The 21,449-nt window shown below is 55.2% G+C and overlaps 2 protein-coding genes across 2 annotated transcripts in view; one reads left to right on the plus strand and one right to left on the minus strand.

The window, feature by feature from the left end:
- RTN4 (reticulon 4) overlaps nt 1-5,921 on the plus strand; it is a 49,585-nt gene extending 43,664 nt beyond the window's left edge. Inside the window, exons 6-10 of the mRNA XM_045294097.1 lie at nt 3,307-3,314; nt 3,933-4,043; nt 4,445-4,491; nt 4,684-4,742; nt 4,973-5,921. Of these exons, the coding sequence (XP_045150032.1) occupies nt 3,307-3,314; nt 3,933-4,043; nt 4,445-4,491; nt 4,684-4,742; nt 4,973-5,015 (268 nt within the window). The 3' untranslated portion in view covers nt 5,016-5,921. The remainder of the gene's footprint in view (nt 1-3,306; nt 3,315-3,932; nt 4,044-4,444; nt 4,492-4,683; nt 4,743-4,972) is intronic.
- A 93-nt stretch (nt 5,922-6,014) lies between these two features.
- Nucleotides 6,015-21,449, minus strand: part of EML6 (EMAP like 6) — a 188,246-nt gene continuing 172,811 nt past the window's right edge. The window contains exons 30-41 of the mRNA XM_045294098.1: nt 21,161-21,269; nt 20,586-20,759; nt 16,689-16,897; nt 15,849-16,006; nt 14,963-15,077; nt 13,730-13,918; nt 12,172-12,344; nt 11,328-11,490; nt 9,522-9,625; nt 8,803-8,956; nt 8,549-8,649; nt 6,015-7,612 (exon numbers count right to left, since the gene is read on the minus strand). Coding sequence (XP_045150033.1) covers nt 7,588-7,612; nt 8,549-8,649; nt 8,803-8,956; nt 9,522-9,625; nt 11,328-11,490; nt 12,172-12,344; nt 13,730-13,918; nt 14,963-15,077; nt 15,849-16,006; nt 16,689-16,897; nt 20,586-20,759; nt 21,161-21,269 — 1,674 coding nt within the window. The 3' untranslated portion in view covers nt 6,015-7,587. The remainder of the gene's footprint in view (nt 7,613-8,548; nt 8,650-8,802; nt 8,957-9,521; nt 9,626-11,327; nt 11,491-12,171; nt 12,345-13,729; nt 13,919-14,962; nt 15,078-15,848; nt 16,007-16,688; nt 16,898-20,585; nt 20,760-21,160; nt 21,270-21,449) is intronic.

Here is a 21,449-nt window from a genome sequence, read left to right on the forward strand (position 1 = left end):
TACTTTTGGAAATCGTAGGGTATCTTGACTGTCAGAAGGGAGACGAATCGATTTCACACCACTGTGATGGAATAGGCCGGCTTTGTTTTGGAGCATACCATTTCTGTCCTCGAGTGTGTGCTGCCTTCTGCAGGGGTGCGGATCACCTCCAGGTGCGGATCACCGGGGCCTCTGTAGTTGCTGATGCTCTCTAACTTTGCAAACCAGCCCACCCTGAGCCCTGCTGACGATGGTCTGGGCGGCACGCAGTGACCCAGTGCCTCTTCTGTGTCTGGGGGCCTTTGCCTACCGTTTGCATTGAAGCTGGGGTGCAAATGTGCCTGGTGGATAGAAACTTCTTTTAGGAGAGATGCACACCACTGACCTTAAGCCTCTCTCAAAGTCAAGAGTGTCACCTAGCAGTCAGGTTAGACCATTAGATCCCGCTTTTCTCCTTGGTCACAGTAGCTCAAATGCTCACAGTGCTGTCAGACAGCGGTGCCTGTGGGAGCCAGGTGTTACGTTGTTTTCAGCACGGGGTTTGTCTCATTTCCTTGGCTGCTGGAGTAGAACAATCAGTGCATTGCAGGATGGAGAGAGCAGGGAGGCATCCCCTGAGAAGAAACACTGTAAAGTAGCCTCTCAGCCCCGCGCATACAGGAAACTATCAGCGGTCAAAGAGCGCCCAGGGCAGCTTTACTCAAAGGCCCCAAGGACCTTCATGGGGGAAGAGCGCTGAGCTCGCCACTCCTTGGTGTCCAGCCCTGCGCAGCATTTCTCAGACTTAGTCATTAAGGAGAGACAGCCTCATCTTTCTCCCAGGGAGCAGCTGGTGGGTGTGAACCCCCATCCTTGAGGTTATAGCATGCCAACGCCTAACCCACAGCACCTCACAGGACTCCTGGTTGGGGGAGGAAGGTTCTTGTCTTCCAGACTTAGTAAATAGGCTAACGGGTGTCATCCCACACCTGTGCAGGAGGCTGTGTGTCCATATGTCAACATTCCTCTTGAGAAAGGGACATTCCGTGACACAGGGTTTAAAATGAAACACAGCCATTGCATCTTGGAATGATTTATTATGTGCCAGTTTTTACACGTTTGAGTTTCAAGTTTCTACTTGTCTTTTATGAAAAATGTGGCTGTCCACCAGGTTGACTGTCCTCCACAGATGGCCCCTAGCTGTGAGGAGAGTTACATGGGTGTGGAAAGGCTCGTCACACTGGGCTGTGACCCACCAGCACAGCTCCTCGGGAGAGAGACTGGGTGTTCCACTCCTTTGTGAGTTGGCATCATCTCTGTGGCCAGGAGTTCGGTTCCGAGGGAGGGAGGGAGGAAAGAAAAGTTAGGGCCAACGTGGGAGCTGCCCGTGTCCTTGTTTGGAGGGTGTCCCTGCCCCTTTGCTTGTTGGGGACAAACCCCACCGAGGAAGGCGGCTCTCCTGAGGCTTTGCAGTATAGACTCCAGTAAGTTGGACCCAAGAGCCTGGGGCACATGCACGCTGGGTAAGAGAGAGGTCAACTGGCCAAGCATCCTGTTATGCCATGGTTCAATCCACCACGATCAAGTGTACAGTGATGTCTGTGTCTCGCAGTACAGTCCCCCACCTGTGGCTAGAGCGGAGCGCCAGAGGCGAATCTGATGAGATGCTCTGCAGATGGGTTTGGGCTCCCACACCCTCCACAGCCTTCTACAGATTGCATGTTCACCATTTAAGCTCTGACACTTTCCCTTTCATCTTTGGATCACACAGGCTGCTTGCTTGAACAGACCTCAGACACTGTCTGATCGGTAGCTGGGCACCATCTGTTCTGTGCACCACACTTTGCTGTAGTGCCCTGGTGTCCAGTGACCCCTCCCTCAAGGCGCAGGGCTGTGTTATCAGGAGAAGCTAGTTCTTAGGCCACCTCTCTGGTCTAGTGGTGCAACCTCTAGGCATCCTTATCCAGGAGTTTGTTTCCAGCCACCAAAGTTTTACATTTTTTCCAAACTTGGCTATAGAGTAATAATATCTGTGATAGCCCATCCCATACAAATGTGACTTTATAGTTTTTTCATTCAAAATGGGGAAATTGGGCAACATGTGGCCTGGGATGGTTGCAGGGCAGCAGCTGTGATCCGAGTCCCTGGGGAGTGGGGAGAGGGCGTTTCCCTCACTGGCTCCCATGTGCATTTCGCCTGTGGGCTGCTTGGATGTTCAAAAGAATGCCCTTCAAGAGACACATGACAAGGGCCCAGGCATGGAGTCTCGGGCTTCTTTCTGCGTGGATTTGTAGTGTGATCCTCTTGGTGACTGCAGTGGCCACAGGAAGACCTTTTTCCACCTGTGAGTATGCAAAGTATCCAGCTGTGTCATGGTAAGGTGTCCACACTGCTAGGCAATTTCTTCTGAGATGGGCACGTTGGTTCTTTTTCCTTTAGACTTGTGGTTGGTAGAGGAGGGAAGCTGTCACTTTACAGGCAGCACCCTCAAATGCAGACGTTATATTTAGCTTCTTCAGGAGTCAGACTGTGGGAGAGGAGCCTGCTTAAAAGCCTGCCTGCAGAGACTGGAATGTCCACCGGCAGGTGCCACTGGCCAGCGTGCCTGGCATTTTCCTTAGTTGAGCATGGTGTAGGGGTAACCTGAGCAGTGCTATTTGTGGGCCCTGACAGCTGCTGGAGGAATCCTGACCTGAGTATGCGAAGATTAGAGTTCAGATGCCATCCTTGGTGCTCAGGAGCCTGCTGGACGCAGTAGTCCATCAGACATGCCGAAAGCCTGAGACAGAAGAGAACCATGCCTTTAGATGAAGGGCCAGCAAGCTGCGGCCATGCAAAGGCTGAGAGTGGCCTTTAAAAGCTTGCGAAAACACCACCAACCAAGAATAACGTCATGAGAGACCCTGTGTGGCCCACAAAACAGCAGAGAAGTCTGCTGGCCCTGCCTCTGACTGCCCTCTCCCCCTCCCTGGTATTTGCCCAGGCTCACGGGACAGGGCCGCTGCTGGCACGCAGGCTGAGAGAGCTGCCGCTGCTTTCCTGGTCATCAAGAATGGCTTTGACTTATCCGTTGATGTCACAGAATTTAAGAGCCAGACAAAAAATTTAGAAATTTCCTTGTCCAGTCTCCAATAAACTAGGAAATAGTGATGGAGGAAATTGAGACCCCCCCACCCCGATGAAGTCACTTTTCTTAAAAGCAAAGTCTTTCCCCAACTGCCTATTTGATGGTAAGAGGCATGGTCGATTTTGAGAGCTTGTCAGGTGGCTGCGGTCCCCAGGCCCCGCCCCCACGAGAAGAGTGCGGTGTGACCGGGGCAAGTTCACAGAACTTTCCTGCGTCTGCAGCTGTTACGGTGGGTAGTGGTACCTACCTCCCAGCGCGGGCTTTGGCATGGAAAGCACCGAGTACAGTGCGCAGCACACAGTAAGCACTGCCTGCAGAGGTGTCTTGTTAAACATAAAGAGTAGCAACAGCCAGGTGGGTTTCCTGAGTCTGAGTTAGAGCAGTCCGCATTCCCCCGCTTCCTTTTGGCTGCAACCACCCAGATCAAGGCGCAGGCAGTGCCACAGCCGGTGACAGATCGCTCGCTGCTCGAAGCCTGGTTTTTCTGACCCAGCCCCAGTATCACCTTGTCCACAGGTCTGAGATTTCAGCGTCGGAATAATTCAGTTCATCTCTCTTCAAGTTCTTAATTGGTTAGTGCTTTTACATTTGACCCACTCAGGCTTTAGATGAATGTATTCCCTAACGCTCTTGATACTTTTCAGTCTGGCTGTCGGAAAGGGAAATGACCTTAGAGCTGAGAAAACAGAATTAATTCCCACGTGGTTCAGAGCAGATGAGATCAAGCCTGTCATTTCCATTTGAATTCTGAATTGAGAAGTGAAATATTCATGTGACTCTAGCAGACCTCCAGGGGCGGCAGGTACTTGGGGTGTCGTTGGGAAGTCTAGGGCATCCCCATGCTGAGGGGACCGTGTGTCTGCACTGGCTGATGTGGTTTCCTTGCAGTTTGCAGTGTTGATGTGGGTGCTCACCTACGTCGGTGCCTTGTTCAACGGACTGACCCTCCTGATTTTAGGTAAGTGCACTAAGGCACTGGGCTCAGTAGCTTAAAGCCATTTTATGGGAGAGAATTCTTTCTTAAAAGGAACAAGGAGGAATTACTTGGTTGCGGTCCCTGTAAATAAACTGCTCATGTTAGGTTTATTAATATTGGAGTAATTGAAGAGTGCTCCAACGAGCCATGCTAACTAGGCAAAGGGGAGCTCTCGCTGGTCAGTGGTAGAAATCTAGCCAGCGAGGTGTGCCTGCTTTTCATGACGTCGGGGCTGGGGGGTAAAGCCGGGTGTGGTTCCCCATGGCAGATACCTCCAGGAGCAGCTTGTGTATTTTGTCATTGGTAGGAGCTTGGTTAGCTTTGGATGGCTTTGAATGCTACACCGTGAGTCCTTTTGTAAAGTTGTGTATTTCCTTTTTCAGCCCTGATTTCACTCTTCAGCGTGCCAGTTATTTATGAACGGCATCAGGTAATTTAACTTCTACTGACATAGGTTACAGAGCCCATTCTTCTATGTGGGATTTACACAAGCATCCATGCTACTTGCCTTGGACACGTGGGTAATGTGATGGCCTTTGAGCGTAGTGATTGTTGGAACCAGAATTGGCCTGCGCTGGGCTTCTGTGGTGGCGGTTCTCTCATCGCTCTCCCTCTTTTCCAGGCTCAGATAGATCATTGCCTCGCACTTGCGAGTAAGACTGTTAAAGACGCTGTGGCTAAGTAAGTACTTGGAGTCACGGGTAAGGGGCTGTACCTTAAGAGAGTAGCATGTCTCCATCAGGCCCAAGCACGCTCGTCAGCGCTGCCAAGGGTTTCCCGGCCCTGGGGGTGAGAGGCTTTGTGGAATCTAGGTTGTGAGGGCGAGGCGGCAACACTGCAGCCGATTCCTTCTCGAAGAATGGCCCCCGGGTGACATGCCTCTTCTCCCCTGCCTTCCTTCCCATTTGCAGAATTCAAGCGAAGATCCCTGGATTGAAGCGCAAAGCCGACTGAGAGTCCAGGGCGCTCGGCACTAGGGGCTCATCTTCCCAGGAATGCGCTTTGAATGGCGGGGGGAGGACGCCTGGACATTGCCATGCAGTTTCCCAGATCCATTGAGGAGTCTGCCTGCCTTGACTGCGCTGTGCTCCGCATCGCAAGCATTGTGAGCTGCTCCGTGTGGATTCAACCTGTCGTGTTACTTTGTGTTTCCTGTGGGAGGGAGGCACTGGTGAGAGATTTGAGGAAGCTGTGTGTCACACTGTCACAGGCCGTCGTGCTGTCTTTGGGGAAGTTGCAGAGAAAATGAAGCTGGGGGGAAAAAAAACCCAAAAAATCCCTTTCACAGTTTGTGCACTGCGTATGGTCCGTGTAGGTTGATGCAGAGTTCCTGAAATGAGATGTTTAGACGAGATCATACCACAAGCGCAGGAATGAGAAAAATCTTGCCTTTCTGGTATGTTCTAGGTGTATTGTGAATTATACTGTTATATTAATTGCCAATATAAGTAAATATAGATTCTTCATATATACCTATATCTAGTGTTTCACAGCGCTTAGCCTATCCCCTCCAGCGGCCCCACCGTGCTTGCTGTCTGCGAGGTCTAGGCTTCCTGTGTTCAGAGCGGAGCACACAGGCAGGCAGCTCTTGCATGTTTCCGTATGAAACACGCCACCCCCGTAGGACTCGACAGCATAGACGCCCCCGTGTGCCGCCCGTCCTGTCACCAACCCCTCTGTGGACTGAACTTCATGCTTCCAAAAACCTTGTTTGCAAATATCAAATGTTGTTATGCAAGAAATTATAAATCGGAGCCTTACACCATTGTGGTTTAAGCTGTACTGAACTAAATCTGTGGAATGCATTGTGAACTGTCAAGCGAAGCATCAATAAAGCTTATAGAATGCTGGTTTCATGAAGCCGATGCCGACTGAAAGCACCCACCGTGGGGAGCCCGGGCCTCAATGCCAGTGAGTGTGTGCGCTTCCTCGGGAAACACACCAAGAAGATGCTTACATTATGTATCTTTTTATGCTTTGATCATTGAAAAAACATTCATGCACCAATATTTTAACACAGAGTAGGAGGATACAGTGCAGGATTTATGAACATACCTTATAAATAAGGTTTAAGTTTTTGTGACACACAGACACTATTGCTCTTTAAATATAGTTATACATATTATTACCATTGGTCTTCCACATGGTTATTTCGGTGCGACATCAATCGGTATGAAAGCTCAGTAGTACAACATAGGCAGACATGGTTGCAGGAAACAGAATTTGGGCTGCGTGGGACTCAAGTGTGGGCCTAGAGACCTTCCTAGCAGTGGATTCAATGTAAGGCATTAGAAACAGCTGTGAATGAGCTCATCCGTTCAGAGTGCTGAAGCACTTCTGTGGCTAGTTGGTGTTCTGTAACTGAAAATGCTTCTCACCTTTTAACGGATAACTGCAAGTTGTAGCTGAAGATCCAGACTGATCAACACGGCGAGGGTGTCTTCTGCTTCCCGAGGCCCAAGCCACCACCTGCAGAGCAAGCTCGGAGGAGCTCTACTTTGATACTTTTGATCAAAGAAAGCTGGGGCTCAGGAGTGGCTTCTGCAGCGAAAGTTCTTTGGGCTTGACCTTTGTCCACCTGAAACAAGTGAATGCTGTGGGGACAGGGTGATGGGGGGGGCCCGCTCGCTGTGACTGCTTTTAGGACTAAACGAGTCTTAAACTGGACCATTTTTGTGAATTGTTTGTGATTTGGCTTCTGTGGTGTAGCAGAGGTTTAACTTTGAGTTCTGTGTCGGATGTTGCAGATTTGGCACTAAATTGAATGAAAACCCATTCTGGCCCCTCCCTCCTGAATTTCCAAGTTCCTTGCTGCTCACCAGCCTGTACCCCTGATTTCCCAAGCAGGTGACTGATGTCCTGACATACAATGGGACACGGGTGACAGACACCATACCTGCTAAGGGCCCCACGGTCCTCCTCAGTTTCGGAGTGTTAGTTAGCACCACAGGTAGAAAGCGGGTCATTTGTGGGACGTGACACAGCAGCCCACACACCTGGGAACTTTCGAAGGCACTTAATGGATATAAAACTCTGCAAATGAAACGTTTACAAAATTAAGTTTCTCAGCTGGTTTCTAAATGTGGCAAACATGTACTTCTGTGCATCAAACTTGAACTGTTTTGTTCAGTTTGCTTATTTGTAAAAAGATGGGCATCCTGAAAGTATATAGAAACATAATAGCAAAACATCTTTTGTAAACGTTTTGATGCAAACGAAAAGCTACATGTTGGTAAGGATAACCGAGGTGTTCCATTGTGTCAGTGGGCTACAGTATCAGATAGGTGGTCTTGTATTGTCGATTTAGTCAGTGTGTAAAGATTTGAGTCTCAATAACAGAGGCAAGCGGTCGTGGTGTCTTAGAACTTGACCTTCCTTCCTGGTGCCACAGCGTCAGAGTGGAGTCCGGAAGCAGCTGCAGTCGCGCACCCGGAACCTGTGTCTCCCGGCAGTCTGGCGAGGGAGGGCCTGGGCGCCGCCTTGGTCCTTGCTGGGCGGCAGCAATAGTGCAAGAGGTTTCTGGTGTTCACAGACATCTCCACACAAAGACACTGAAAAAGCAGACCAGACGGTCACTCTGCATGGCTAGACTCCGCAGCTTATCAAGTGTGAAAAGCCAACCTTGGGGAGGAGGCTCAGGTGATACAAAACGAAACCAGTGTGCCCAGCACCTGTGCCCGCCCTTCCGCAAGCCGAGGTTCGTGCCCAATGTGGTCTGCAAGGGCCTTTGACAACCTCCTCCCCACTCGGCCCTGTTGAAGAGCTTTTATCAGCTCCACTTGAGTAGGAGAGCCGTTCTAGTGCCTGGGCCTGCCAGGGCCCAGGCGCCCTGCTTTTGAAGGTTTCCTTCCCTGGCTGGCTGGTGAGGCTGCCCCAAGGAGTGCCCACTGCACAGGGAGCGGTTGTGAGTGCCACCTCACACTGAGTTTGGGTGGGAAGTGGGCTGAAATTAGCCACAACACACCAAGCCTTTTGTTCCCACACCCCTCCAAGGGTTTGCTTGGGCTTAGAAACCACCGTTCAGACGCTCCAGATACTGAGATGTGCCCGGGGTGTAGGAACAGAAGGCGGCAGCCGACTGGGGATCGTGGGGAGACTGGTTGCTGGGAGGGGCGCCCCATACACCTGGAACAGACAGTACTTGGGCCAAAAGCAGGGCTGGCCCTGGAGTTGGAGGCTCCCTGCCCTGGGCCGCCTCATGGCTTGGTGTGTGCACGTGTCCATGCGTGTGTGGTGCGCATGTGTAATGTCTGGTTGGGGTGTGTTTGTCTGTGTGTGTGTGGTTAGTGCGTGTGGTGTGGTGTGGTGGGGTGGGTGTTACACCGGCTCTGCTCTTGCCTCGGGGCTTGTCTCCCATCAGAACTCCACCGAGCTCACCTGCCCCGTGCTCATGGCCCACTCTGGAAACACACCTGGCTGGACCTTGTCTCTCTGGGTTTACTGTTAGCTCAGCGCCTCCCGTGACCCGGGCCCGGGCTGAGGGGTACCTGCAGTCGTCTCCTCCAGTGCTGACCACGTACTTGTCGTCATGAGAGAAACGGATGTTTGTCACATGAGCCGAGTGTCCAAAGTAGCGCTTGTGTTTGGCCTGTGGGCAAGAGGAAAGGCCACTGCTAAGGGCCGCCCCCACCTTGCAGCACCGCCCTCCGCCTCCCGATAGAGATGGACAGGTTAGGCGCTGACAAGCCCCCAAAGGACTGTGGTCACAGAGGCCCGCCAGGGAGGTGGCAGGATGACTCACAAATTTCTCGGTGCACGGAAAATCGAAGAGCTTCACCAGCCCGAAGTCGTCCCCCGTGACGATGTTTAGGCCAGCGTGGGTCACGCACGCACAGTTGACATCCGCCTTGTCTGCGTTTCTGGGCCAGATTCCAATGACTTCATCTCCCAGAATGCTGTTCAGCAGGGAAGCGGGGTTAGGAGGGAGTCGTGAATCCTCAGGGAGGGGTGCTATTTCCCACAATGCTTTCCTGACATGAGAAGCGTCTGCCCTGCCCCACCACCTTTCACCCCCCTCCCACTGTTGTTTGATGCCCTGGCCCTTCCTTATACTCCTCATTCACCTCCCCTGGAGTTCTGCGAATGTGGCAAGAGGAGTGAAGGACCCCTTCAAGCACGCGGGCTGGATGAAACCGGCCAAGGTATTGTTTATCCTGTCTGGTGGCGCTTCCAGCCCACCCCACCCCTTTCCCAGTGACGAGAGCCTTATAGCGGCTCCTGGGCTTGGCCAAGAGTCGGCAGGTCCCCGGGAACTGGAGGGAAGACCACACTTTGGAAAAAAAAAAGACTGCATTTCAAAAGCGCAGGTCAGAAAGAAAGCCATTGGCCCAGGCTGATACCAAGAAACCCCTCCTTCACCCATCCCCAAGACCCTCCGTTTTTGAGCTGGACAGTCAGACTTGTAATCTAGAGCAAGAGATTCATGATCTGGTCCCCAGGAAGCATTTTGTCTCCCGTCACCTTGTCCAGGAGGCCCAGGTGATCTTCTCAATGACTAGGGCATCCGTGACCTGCTTCCCCAGGGGGACCTCGTGCACCTGGCGCTTGTAGGCGCCTGTTGACACCTGAAAGTGGAAGGCAGCCCATGTTTGGGGTCTTTGCTGCAGAACAGCAGCCTTTGCAATCCAGACCCTTCCTCTGTCCCCAAGCCCAGCTCCAGGGACGAGCTTGGATGGAAGGCTCCCTCCCACAGGAAGAGCTCCTGGGCAGAGCTTCCCCATCCAGCCCCTCACGGTTCTCAAAGGTGGTCCATCAGTTGGACCTGGGCACGTGTGAGATATGCAGATATTCTCAGCGGAATCCAGACACAGAGGCTGGACAGGCCCCTGCCGGTGATTCTGACACATGTGAGTGTCCCGTTTTGGACAGGGACCCAAGGCTCTCTGGGATCGAAGCAAGGCAGGTTTCCTCTTGGACAGGTGATTTTGGAGGGGTGGACCTGATCTTATTTCTTTGGTACCTTCTAGGCCAGTGGTTCTCAACCCGTGGGTCGCAACCCCTTGACAGTTATGAAGTAGCCATGAAAATAATTTTATGGTTGGGGGAGGGGGTCACTCCAACATAAACTGTAGGAAAGGGTTGCGGCAGAAGAAGGTTGAGAACCACTGATCCTCCAGTCAGAGACAAGTGCCTCCCACGACTACTTCCTGAAGGGCCCTCCACCCAGCCACCCTGCTCCCAAATGAGCGGCTATTTCCCACCTCAGGGACCAGGCAGATGGTCTGAGACAGCATTTCCACCCTTGCTGGCTCCCTCCTACACACCCTTCAGATGTGAGCGTCCACGCCAGTTACAGAGGAAGTGACTCTGCTTCCAGTGTCCTGTCAGATGCTCTCGAGACCCGGTACTTTTCCTCCTCGGCGCTTACTCATGAGTTGTAATTTATAGGTATATGTTCTCATGGTCTCCTCGCTCGTCTCCGTTACAGTGCAAGCTCCAGGTGAGGCAGGGGCCAGGCCCTCTGCCTGCCCAGGGGCCTGTGAACCATGGTGCCCGGTTCACAAACAGTAAGTACATGAATGCACACCGTCGCGCCCGTTGGCAGTGGCGGTCCCACTCCAGACCAGCTCACAAAGGCCTGCCTCGTGTTGGTTCAGGGTGACAAATGGGCATTCTAGTTCCTCACCCTGAAGTTTCAGGAGGGGCGCTTCTCTGTCCCTCCCCACCTGTTGGCGGTGCTACAGCCCTGGGGCCGGCTCTCAAGGTCTGTCATCCAGTGGCTAGTTGCCAAGTTGGGGGGACCTGCTAGCCAGTGGAGTTTGGAGACAGAAAATGAACCGTGGGAGGTGCAAGCAGGGTGTGCAGAACCCGGAAAACCACCAACCGCTCTGCCCGCGAGTGCACTGACTCGAGGCCGAGAGCACAGGTAGGACTGCCCCTGGGCTTCCGAGGCTGTACCTTCACGGAGTAGAAAGCCTCTTCTGTCTCCAGGGAAGCAGTGGGTGGTTTCAAACTACTGACCGTGTGGTCAGTGCCCCAGTGCTCAGCCACGGGAGATAAGAACTTTAAAGGGGAGAACGGTAGACCATCAGGGCTTGCATTTTTCTGCTCTTCCTGAGAATGGCTCCTTGCTATTTTAAATTCCATGTCTTCACTTCCCTTATGTTCTCCCAGCCGAACTGTGTGTGCGTGTGTGAGAGAGAGAGAGAGAGCGCAATATTTACCCCAGGGTTTCTGTAAAGGGTTCGTTGGCACCATGCCAGGCTCACGGCACCACTCCGTGGAAGGTAAGTCATCGTGAGCCCCATCCATCGACACGAAGCATACCTGGATGTACTTGCTGTCTGCAGAGAAGTCCATCTGGATGACAAAGCTCGGGATGTCTTTGCAGTAGCCAATGCGGTTCAAGCTTGTGCCCTGGGTGAGGTCGTACAAGTCGACCGTGTGCTCAGAAGAACCGGCGGCCACGAGTCGGTTGTCTGGGCTGATTCTGGAAAAGGCAACCCCAGAGCTCAGCCCAGCCGGGCACGTGGTCTGCTCTGGGAAAGCCCACCCGGGCCCAAAGGCAGCGAGCTCACACCTCAGGCAGACGGGCGTGTGCTCGGCCTCCTGAGCGGCTGTGGGACTAGCGATTTCTCCGAAGGGAGGCGCTGGGCACAGAGCGGCCCCGCAGAACAGTGGAGCTGCCCATGGGGCTGACCCGGGAAGCTTGCGGGGAGTAGAAGGCCTTTCTCCAGATGAGGGGCTGGTGGTTCCAAACCACTCCCCTTGTGGTTAGCCCGGGGCCGATACCCCCAAGGCTCCTTGGCCAGGTGGCAGATGGGCACTGGGAGCACGTGGCCCTTTGCGGCATCTGACAAGTGGTTTCACCGTGCTCGCATGGAAATGAGAAAGCCAGGGAAGGCCACGTGCTGGCGTGAGAGGTCTGCCTTCCAAGCTGGCTGCTCAGAGACGGCCTGACCGCTGCACACCTTGTCCAGCCCCGGCCCTCAGAGCCGGAAGCGTGAGCATCCCACCCTGCTCGGCCCAGACCGCTCTTCAACTCAGAAAGACTCACTGCCATCGAGTCAAAGCTGGCTCGTAGCAGCCACCCTGCAGGATGGGAGGATGGCCCGGTGAGAAGGGAGTAGCCAACCCCTTCTCTCTCCCGAGTCCACTTGTAAGTAAGTACCTGATGTCCTGGATGGCCGATCTCCGGTCTCGCTTCTTCCCCCAGACCTTCAGGCTGTTCACCAACAAGATGACAAACTCGCCGTTCTTCATGCCGATGGCCACCATCTCGCCGTCGGGGCTGTACGCTGCACACCTGGCTGCATGGCCCAGGCTGACCTTGCTCAGCAGCTTCTGCAGGGACAGGGCCAGCTCACCTAAGACTGGGCCACTGGTCTCTCAAGCCCGAGCCACAGGCAGGTGCTGAGTACCCAGTACATGCAAGGTACACATGAGCCTGCTGTGCTTGCTTTCATGTCTTTGACGGGGTGAAAACATGTGAGCCAGTTCACTGCAGTAGCACAAGTAGGCCTGGGCCTCCCTTGTCTCCACGAGTCAGAATTGACTGGATGGCAGTGAGTAGACCTTGCTTACTGGGCTCGCTGACGCTGCCTATATAAATGTCCCTGAGTAGCTAAGCTGGGCGGTTAAGCCTCCAATAGTGATGTGTTTTCTTTCCAAACGGGAACCCCGAGAAACAAGTGGTTTACCCACCTTCACCCCGCTAGCCAGCCGCCGAGCCAGGACTCAGGACTGGACTGATGGGGAGTGACAGCTCAGCCTCGTCCCTGAACAGGAGCTGGGCAGCCTGGACGGAAGGCCACGCCTGCCCCATCATGTGAGCGTTATCTGCGGCTGCCTCAGAGACTGCTTGGCCCTATCTGACTTCAATCCCACCCTAGAACATGTTGCTGTCCAAGCTGCTCTGAGCAGAACGGGTGGTGCGGAGGTAAATGCTCGGCTGGGCTGCTAACCACAAGTATGGGCAGGTGACCCCACCAGACTCCGCTGGAGAAGCGACGTGCTTCTGTTAGAATGTCAGCTCTGCTCTGAGCTGCTCCTTGGGTTTCTGGGATGATGGTCTCTACTGGAGCAGACTCCCATCTTTCTCCTGACAAGTGACCCGCAGGTTTAAACCACCAACCCTGTGGTTCACAGCCCAGCGTTTAACCCACCACTCCCCAGAGCTGCTCTACCTGCGCTGCAGCAGTTAGTGTTAACCCTACACACACAGCAGGGCAGCGAGCACACACTCATTCAGGCGGGACGTCCCACTTAGGTTCTGCATGCCTTCTCCAGCGAGATAGTGACTGGCCACGCTGAAACAAAGCCCCGTGTTTTCACTAGTCTGGCTTCACACACACATTGTACCATCAGGTCTGGTACCATGGATTCACCTTCCCTACCGTCTCCCACCCCCCGGCTGTTTTGTGGTTTCACTGCAGCTGAGTTGAAACCTCAGATTTGCTTGTGCTCCAAGGGGAGCCTCATGGGGGTTTTGGGTGGAATTATATTAACCCACTCGGGAACATCTGGCATTTTACATTGTTTTTGTTTTTCCGTTTATGAAGCTGAGTTTTCTTTAGTTCTTTCTTAGGTTTTGTCCACTTTTTCATTATGGCTCATGCCACGCTAATAATCACTCCCTGTACCACGAATCCATCGGGCAGGAGCACTGGCTTTGTGGTCAGGGCCCCCACCCCTGGCCGGCCTCCCAGCCACGGCGGGCTGCCCCTCACCTTGTCAGCCAGGTCCCAGATGCGTGCCGTGCCGTCGTTGCTGGCCGAGATGAAGATGTCCTTGGAGGGGTGTGTGGCCAGGCCCCAGATCTCCCCCTCCATGTGCCCGTCAATCAGGATGTTGGAAGCAGCGTTTTTTTCACCAACTTCAATGATCTCTCCATCTTTGGTCCCCACCAAGATTTTCCCCTGTTGCAGCCAAAACGCAGTTAAAGCCATTTAGGGGAAAGTCTGGGTGTGGTACAGGGTGAGCGTCACAACAGGTGTTTTGCTTTGCACCTCTGGTCACCCATCCTTAACTGACATCCTCCACCTTAGGCCCCGGTCTCTCTCCCCAGCTCCCTGTGGGCGGGCCTGGGTGCGACACCTGCCAGGTTGCAGCCTCCGGGAGGGCGGGGCAGCGACTGCTGTCCTCCCTACGTCCTGGTCTAGAATCTGCCTCCCTCTCCCATGAGTCCAGCTGCCCCGCCTGATGCCGGCGTCCTGAAGACTGCCGTGTCCACTTTCACAACGCACAGCCTTGCGGTCAGATTGCTCCCTGTCACCCCTCCCCGCAATCCACTGATGGTGCAAATTCTAAGATTCTTGGACTGATAGGAATTCAAAACTACCAGCACAAGGCTTTAACTAGAGGCTAAAAGAAGAGTTTTAAAGTGCACCAGAATCTCCCGGGGGAAATTATATATAGGGAAGGAAAAAGCAATAAACAGAAAATCAACACTGGTTGTGATCTGGCAGGGCCTGAGCAAGGTTCCTATTAGTTTTTGATGTTCTACGGTTGGGTTGAAGGGTAGCCAAGGCGTGATTTGAAACCAACGGTTTTGCGTCTGCAGGTTTGTGGGTCCTCCTTCACTCCCTCCCCGAGAAGCCATGCGCCGTGTCATGTGAGGGCCGCAGAGCGACCCCATGGGACGGAGCAAAACGGCCTCTGGGTTTCCAGGGCTGCCAGTCTTTCTGGGAGTAGAAAGTCTCGCCTTTCTCCTTTGAGGGTTTCGAACTGCTGATCTTATGGTTAGCAGCCCTGGGTGCCGGACTCAGGAAGGCTCATCTCCAGCCCGTATAGATGGAGCCAGTTTCAATCCGTTCTGTCTGCCTCCCCTACCTCCCTAAGTACCTTCCCAGACTCATTTTAAGGATGAAACAAAGCAGTCAGTACAGGGAAGCCGGAGCCCCGCCCCGCCCGGCAGGCGTGCAGTTGTCCCGGGTGTCCCGGTGGCGGCTGGGGAGGCTCACTTTGCTGCGGCACACGGAGCGCACACACTCCACCAGCTGCCCGGTCTCCAGCTGGAAGGCGCGGCAGCGCTTCATCTCCTGGTCCCACAGCTTCACTGCCCCGCCCTCTTTGGTCCTGGAAAAGAGCAGGGGGCACTCAGGGCAGTGGCGGTGGGGGTGGGTGCTGTGCAGCCCTGTTGGACTCCTGGTGACCCGAGTGTGCTGAGCACAACTGCCTCTGGGTTTTCAAGGCTGTGAGCTCTCAAAGGCAGGCCCTGGGGCTGGCTTCAGAGGCACCTGAACCTCAGCTGCAGCGTCACCCGGGTGAGCCCTGTCCTAAGACCCTCAACCCCAAGACCCACCCATTTCCTAAAACCAAACTCACTGCCAGACTCAGGGCAACCCCACAGGGCAGGGTACACATGGCCCGCGGGCTTCCAGGACTGTGACTCTTTATGGGAGTAGAAGGCCTCCTCTTTCTCACAAAGGATGGCTGGTGGTCTCGAACTGCTGGCCTTGCAGTTAGCAGCCCAGCACCTCACCACACCTTCCAATTCAGCTGCGTTTTTATTACTGAGCCCACACGACTATGAGAAACAGCTCTCCTGCATGCCTCTCTGGTTCCCTGGGCTTTCAGTCTCGTCTCCTCTCACCACCCCTTCCCCAAAGGGCTGCGAGGAGGGGCTCTGAACTGTGAGGCCTGCGAGGGGTGGGGTGGCGGGGGCAGTGGTGGTGGTGGTGTGTGTGTGTGTCTACCCTGAAGCAAGCTCTCTACTTCTGACTCCCCGGAACTTCAAGACGGGTGCAGACCCATCTCCCTGGTGCACACGGGGTGGGAGATGCCCGGTCCCCATCCCCCAGGACGGTCACACGCAGGCAGGTCTTCTACAGCGCAGGCCCAGCTTACGGTCGCTCCTTGCCGCCGGTGACGATGAGCCCGTCTCGCAGGGTCGTGTACATGGTGAAGACTGGGCCCGTGTGTGCCTTGGCCACCAGCCGGACCAGGAAGTGGTCCTTCCAGACGTAGACATCCCCATTGATGGCGCCCGTGAACGTGAGGTGGTTCTGCAAGCAGAAGGACAGCTGCCGGCTTCAGGGGGGTCCTTTCCAGCTCCCCAGTCGCCCCGCCCTGTGGCAGCATCAGGCTGGCCGCGTGAGGTGGAAACCTGGCCACTTGCTTAAGAGCCACAGGGAGGAAACCACTTGGCTTTGAAATTCAGCGTATTTGGTGGGGGAGGGGCTTTCTTTCCTTTTTAAAAACAGTTTTCTTAGCATATACTTCACGTATCACCCGATTTAAATATTTGATCATCCTAGCAAGAGTTGTAGGGGCCTTTTGCCTCCCGGATCCGTATTAAAGACAGCTGCTGCTTCCTGCACACTCCTCGGGGCTCCTCAGTGAGGCAGACAGGCCCACACCCTGGACAGGGTGCCAAATGGCCCCCAAAAGGTGGAGGACCCCTCCACCCACGTGCACGCAGCGAGGTCAGGGTTGTGGGGAGCAGGAGGGGCTGGGCAGGGTGGAGTCTATCTGGGGAAGGGCCCACCCTCGGCACTGGGCGTCCTCTGCACATGCTAAGTCGGGCGTCCGCACCTGCAGCAGGCCTCTGCCTTGGTGGGGTCCCCGTTTCTAACACTCAGAGCGAAGAGGTGCAAGCAGCACCCGTCCTTGCGCGGGGAGGGGAAGAGTGGCCACGCAGCCTGCAGCCCCGTGTCCTGCACCCCCTGCCCCCCCACAGGGACTCACAGCGCCGAAGGCCACAGAGAGCATCGTCTGCATCTTGGCCGCCTCCAGGGAACCGATGACCCCTTTCTTGTAGAGCAGCGCGCTGCCCGCCAGCGTCCAGAACTTCATGTGCTTGACGCCCACGGACACGAACTGCGTGTCCGAGTCCGGGCGGAATTCTACCACGAAGATGCGTTCCAGGTGGCCCCCTCGGCTGGCGATCTTGGCACCTGTGTGGGAGAGGGTGTGGTGGGGCGGTGTCCTCCGCTCTGCGGGTGCCGCTGCCTCGAGACCTTCGCCTCCCCTCCCAGCGGTGTTCTTCCTCCACCCTGACACACACACACACACGATGCAAGGCCCCCCCCCCCCCTCTGAAGGAAGCAGGAGCTGGAAGCTGCCAGACAGGAAACGAGAACTCACTGCCATAGAGTTGGTCCCAAGGCCTGACGCATCGCCACGCCACACCACACCACCACCAGAGCTCCTCGCCATCAAAGAGCCAGGTTCCACTGGCTGATAACTGCCAGGCCAGCGGTTCAAAACCAGCAGCCGATCCGAGGGAGAACCTCGAGTCCCTTAAGGAGTCATACTCGGGCACCCGCAGGGGCAGGTCGACCCGTCCTGTAGGGTCACCGTGAGTCAGAATGGACTCCGTGACTGACATGCAAAAAGCGCCAAGCCCTCCCACCCCATCTCCCCACTGCCTGTTTCCAAGTGGCATCCCAGAGTCCCCCTACCCCAGGCCGCAGTGCCCCTTCATTGATCTGAGTTCACGGCTTTCGTTTCATTTTTCATAAAGCTCCCACGTTTCTCTTAATTTTCTAAGTTTTCGTTTAAAAAATGCTCCTTTTCACATCTAATTACTAGCTTTCCCCTTTACGTAAAATGTTACTTTTGTTATTGTTGAGAACACGTCTGGACAGCACTGTAGTACACTGCTACATAAGTGAGTATGATTCATTGATGCTGATTCTGTTCTTCAGGTTGTGTGACCTCCCCCTCCTTGCTGAGCTCTTCCCTGGGCTGGGAACAGGACTCACTGACCCGCCCGCACTCCCCTGTGGGAGTCCTGGTAGCGTTGAGCTGCTAGCTGTACGGTGAGCAGTTCAAAGCCACCAGCCACTCCTAGGGAGAAAGAGGAGGTATCCTTCCGTAGGGAGTTACAGTCTCGGGCACCCACAGGGTGGTGCGACCCTGCCCTGTGGGGTCACTGTGAGTCGGAATCTAGTTGATGGCCACGAGAAAGTATTGCTGTCTGATCTTTTGAGTTGCTGCTGCGAATTGATCCTCTGCACATAGATCTGTAAAGAGCACGTGTTACAGGCAGACACGCTTTACTAGTTAGACTGCACTTGTTTGGTTTATCTGTCTACTGTCCCTTGGGTCTTATTTAACCTTTCTCGTCGTCTAATTCCACTCCCACTGTTGATGTGCAGAACAGCCGGCACAAGCTGCTCTGTGCCCGTCTCGTCACGTCCAGTCGCAAGAACACTTGGTGTCGGCAGCTGTGGGGTCGTCTTCAGCGCCTGGGCCCCAGTGACAGACTGAAACTGCCCCCGAGGGTCTTCTTGGTTGTAAACTGAACAGAAGCTGACCACTCGTCCCCTCTCCTCCTCCAGTTTATTTTGTTCTCACCTGTATACACCGCCCTGAGCATCACATACATGAAAGATTCCTTAACAAATGAAGAAGGAATAATGTCTTCTCCAAGGATAACACAGCTGTGCGTAAACCTCGCGAGACGCATGTGTGAATCTGAAGAAATGGCCCTTGGTCCACCCACCCCAACACCAGGGGTCCCTAGGGACCCACAGGTCCCTTTAACATCTGGAAGCAGAAGCATGTCAGCGACCGTGTCAGAAGACGGAGGTCTTCAAGGATTGCATCTTATTTGGATCCACCACCAATGCTCACCGGAAGCCAAGCCAGGAGATCGATGACAGGTGGCTGCACAAGACCTCTGAGGGGTTGAGAATCAAGGATGTTACTTTGAGGTCTCAGGTGCGCCTGGCCCGCGCCCTAGTGTCTGCAGGCGTGCGTGAAGTTGGGCACGGAGCAAGGAAGATCCCTGAAGAAGCGATGCGTTTGCATCATGGCACTGGCAAAGAAGACCGCGCGCCCTGGGCTGCCGACAGAACAGACCCCTCCGTCTTGTAAGAAGTACAGCCAGGATGCTCCTCGGAGGACAGCATCTCGCCTACTTTGGATGGGTTGTCAGGAGAGACCAGCCCCTGGAAAGGGACATCATGTCTGGTCAAGCAGAGGGGCAGCAACCCAGAGGAAAAATGGGCCCAACCACAGGAAGATGGTGCAGGACCGGCAACGCTTCCTTCTGTTTGTGTGTTTCCGACAACGCTAGGAGTCCGAACGGACTCCGTGGGCCTGACCGCTTCAGCAGTCTCCACAGCCAACCTCACAGCTTTCTTTTCATTTCCCTCAAAGTGGCCTCTAGAGGTGGAAGGAGACGTTCAAAGCAGAAGATCACTCGGTCTAGAAAGAGTCACAAGACCTGCTTCTGCCAACCCTGGCTTGAGTGACCAGAGGGGCTGGCAGGGCGGGCAGCGACCAGGCGGTCAGATTGAGGAAGAGCGGAAAAGGCAGGACCGACAGGAGGTCAATGTGGAGCTTTCTTCCGGAAGTGGACTTGGCTCAGGCTGCTGCAGAGAGCAGAGTTAGAACCACAGAGGAGAGACGTCACGCCCGAGGCGAGTTATGGCCCGACCTGAGGGAGGGCTGGAAGAGAGGTTCCCAACAGGGGGCGGGCTGCCTTCTAAAATGCTGAGCGGCCCCTCCGACGAGGGCTCAAGCACAGCCGGGCGGGGTGCTCAGGGAGGACTTTCTCTCTGGGGTGGATGCTGCCCAGGCACGATGACTTCTCTAGTCCTCCCGACCCAGGGATGCGCCTGCCCCTGAAGAAGCTCTCCTGCGCCTCCGGGCTGCTTCTGCTCAATCGGGTGGCCTCTCAACATCAGGGCCAGACCCTGCTTGCCCAAGGTAAGGGAGCAGGTGCCCTGCAGACAGTCCACTGGTGGCCAACGACAGTGAGGACATGTGGTTTCCCAGAGAATCCACCGGCCATCAGCGCAGCGTTGGCCCCACTCGGGCTCAGTGTGCCCACCCCACCCCCGCGCGGGCTGAGGCCGAGCACTGGGATCTGGGAAGTGGGGTTTGGAGAAGTGGCCCTCTGTGGATTCCCGGCTTGGCGTGCCCTGGATAAGGGCTGCAGCCCCAGAGCCAGACCTCATTAATGCTCTCACTAATTGGATCTATCTTTAGGGGGGGAGGGGGGACTGTACTCGGAAGGCTGCATTTCTTCATTCTGAAAGGACCGTGAGCTCGTGTGTGTGTGTGTGTGTGTGTGTGTGTGTGTGTGTAGAAAAGAAATTCTATGACATGAAATTAAAGCAGAAGACAAAGTAGAAAGCACCAGTAAACTGAATTGTAAAATAACCCCACCTCGGAGAACTTTACAACGTAAGAAACGAAACCCCCTTCCTGAGACCACAGCTCCTGTTAGAAGGTGTTCTGAATAAGACCGCCGCCTAATCCAGGGGTCCCCCGAAGGAAGGTGCCGCCTAATCCAGGGGTCACCCGAAGGAAGGTGCCGCCTAATCCAGGGGTCCCCCGAAGGAAGGTGGAGGTTGGGGACGACTGGGTCTGAAAGGAGGGGGTGGGGGAGGCTGCCCCCCTGGGTCTGAGGGGAGAGCTGGAGAGCCTTCACTAACTGGCAGGACACCCCCACCCGCCCCCCTGCCCCCCAGACTTTCTCCTGGTGGCAGCAGCTAAGGAAGGGCTTCTATGGGACCCCCACAGCCCTGGTTCAGGGGCCCGGACAGCAGGGCCTGAGCGGGCTCTGCAGCGAGACAGATTGCAGGCGGGGCCCTGCTCAGCTGCAGGGCAGGGGCTCCAACTCCTTACCTTCCTGCCAGCGCCAGGCAGTGATGGTGTGCTCGGGGTCCACTCCCACCGACACCAGGAGCTTCCCGGTGGCGCTGAAGTTGACGTAATTCACCCCCTTGGAATGGGGGCACCGCAGCATGGACAGGGTGTGCTTGGTCACGGCGTCCCAGACGTGGATGGAAGGCGTGGTCCCTGAGCGAGGGGGACACAGCAGAGGATGAAGGGCAGCCAGGCCCACGAAGAGGCTTCAGAGGGAAGTGCGCAGGCCCTCCTTCCAGAGGCTGGGTCGAGGGACTGCCTCCTGGCCTGGGCAGGGGAGGGAGAGCCCGGGTTCGTGGGCTCTGCTTGGGCCGGCGGATACCCAGGGTGCCCCCCACCCCACACTCTCTCACGGTGGGTTTCAACACAGGAAACCAGTGAGGTCAATAACATCTGCCACCCAGGCAGATCCAACCAGCAACCCCCACACTGGCCAGTGCTGCTGTGCGGACGCCGCTGCAGCTGCCCTGGGGTTCCCGTCATGCCCCTGCGGAGGGCAGCGATGGCAGTGAGAACGTGGCAAAGGGAAAAGATAGCTAAGGTGAGTCACGTGCCTCCGCGGGCACGCCACACCGGTGCTGGAAGTCCCAGAATGAACATCAACATGGACTTGAGGCCAGAGGCAGCATGCGGGCCGACACGCCCGTCAGAACCGCTGGCTCCCTAGGGCACCGGGAGGCCAGGCACCCGCGTGCGGGAGCTGATCGGACCATGTGCCCGTTCTCTGTCCACACAGCCCCAGACCTCTTCAGATTGGGGCTGTGTGTCTGACAGTCTCACATGCCCACAGGAATAGGGCTGCCCACTTATTGGGGTCGTCTGGCTGACTTTGATTCCTCAGAA

The sequence above is a fragment of the Echinops telfairi genome, unplaced genomic scaffold (genome assembly GCF_000313985.2).
Source record: "Echinops telfairi isolate 266 unplaced genomic scaffold, ASM31398v2 ScPeMD7_2573;HRSCAF=3158, whole genome shotgun sequence".
Taxonomy (NCBI): Eukaryota; Metazoa; Chordata; class Mammalia; order Afrosoricida; family Tenrecidae; genus Echinops; species Echinops telfairi.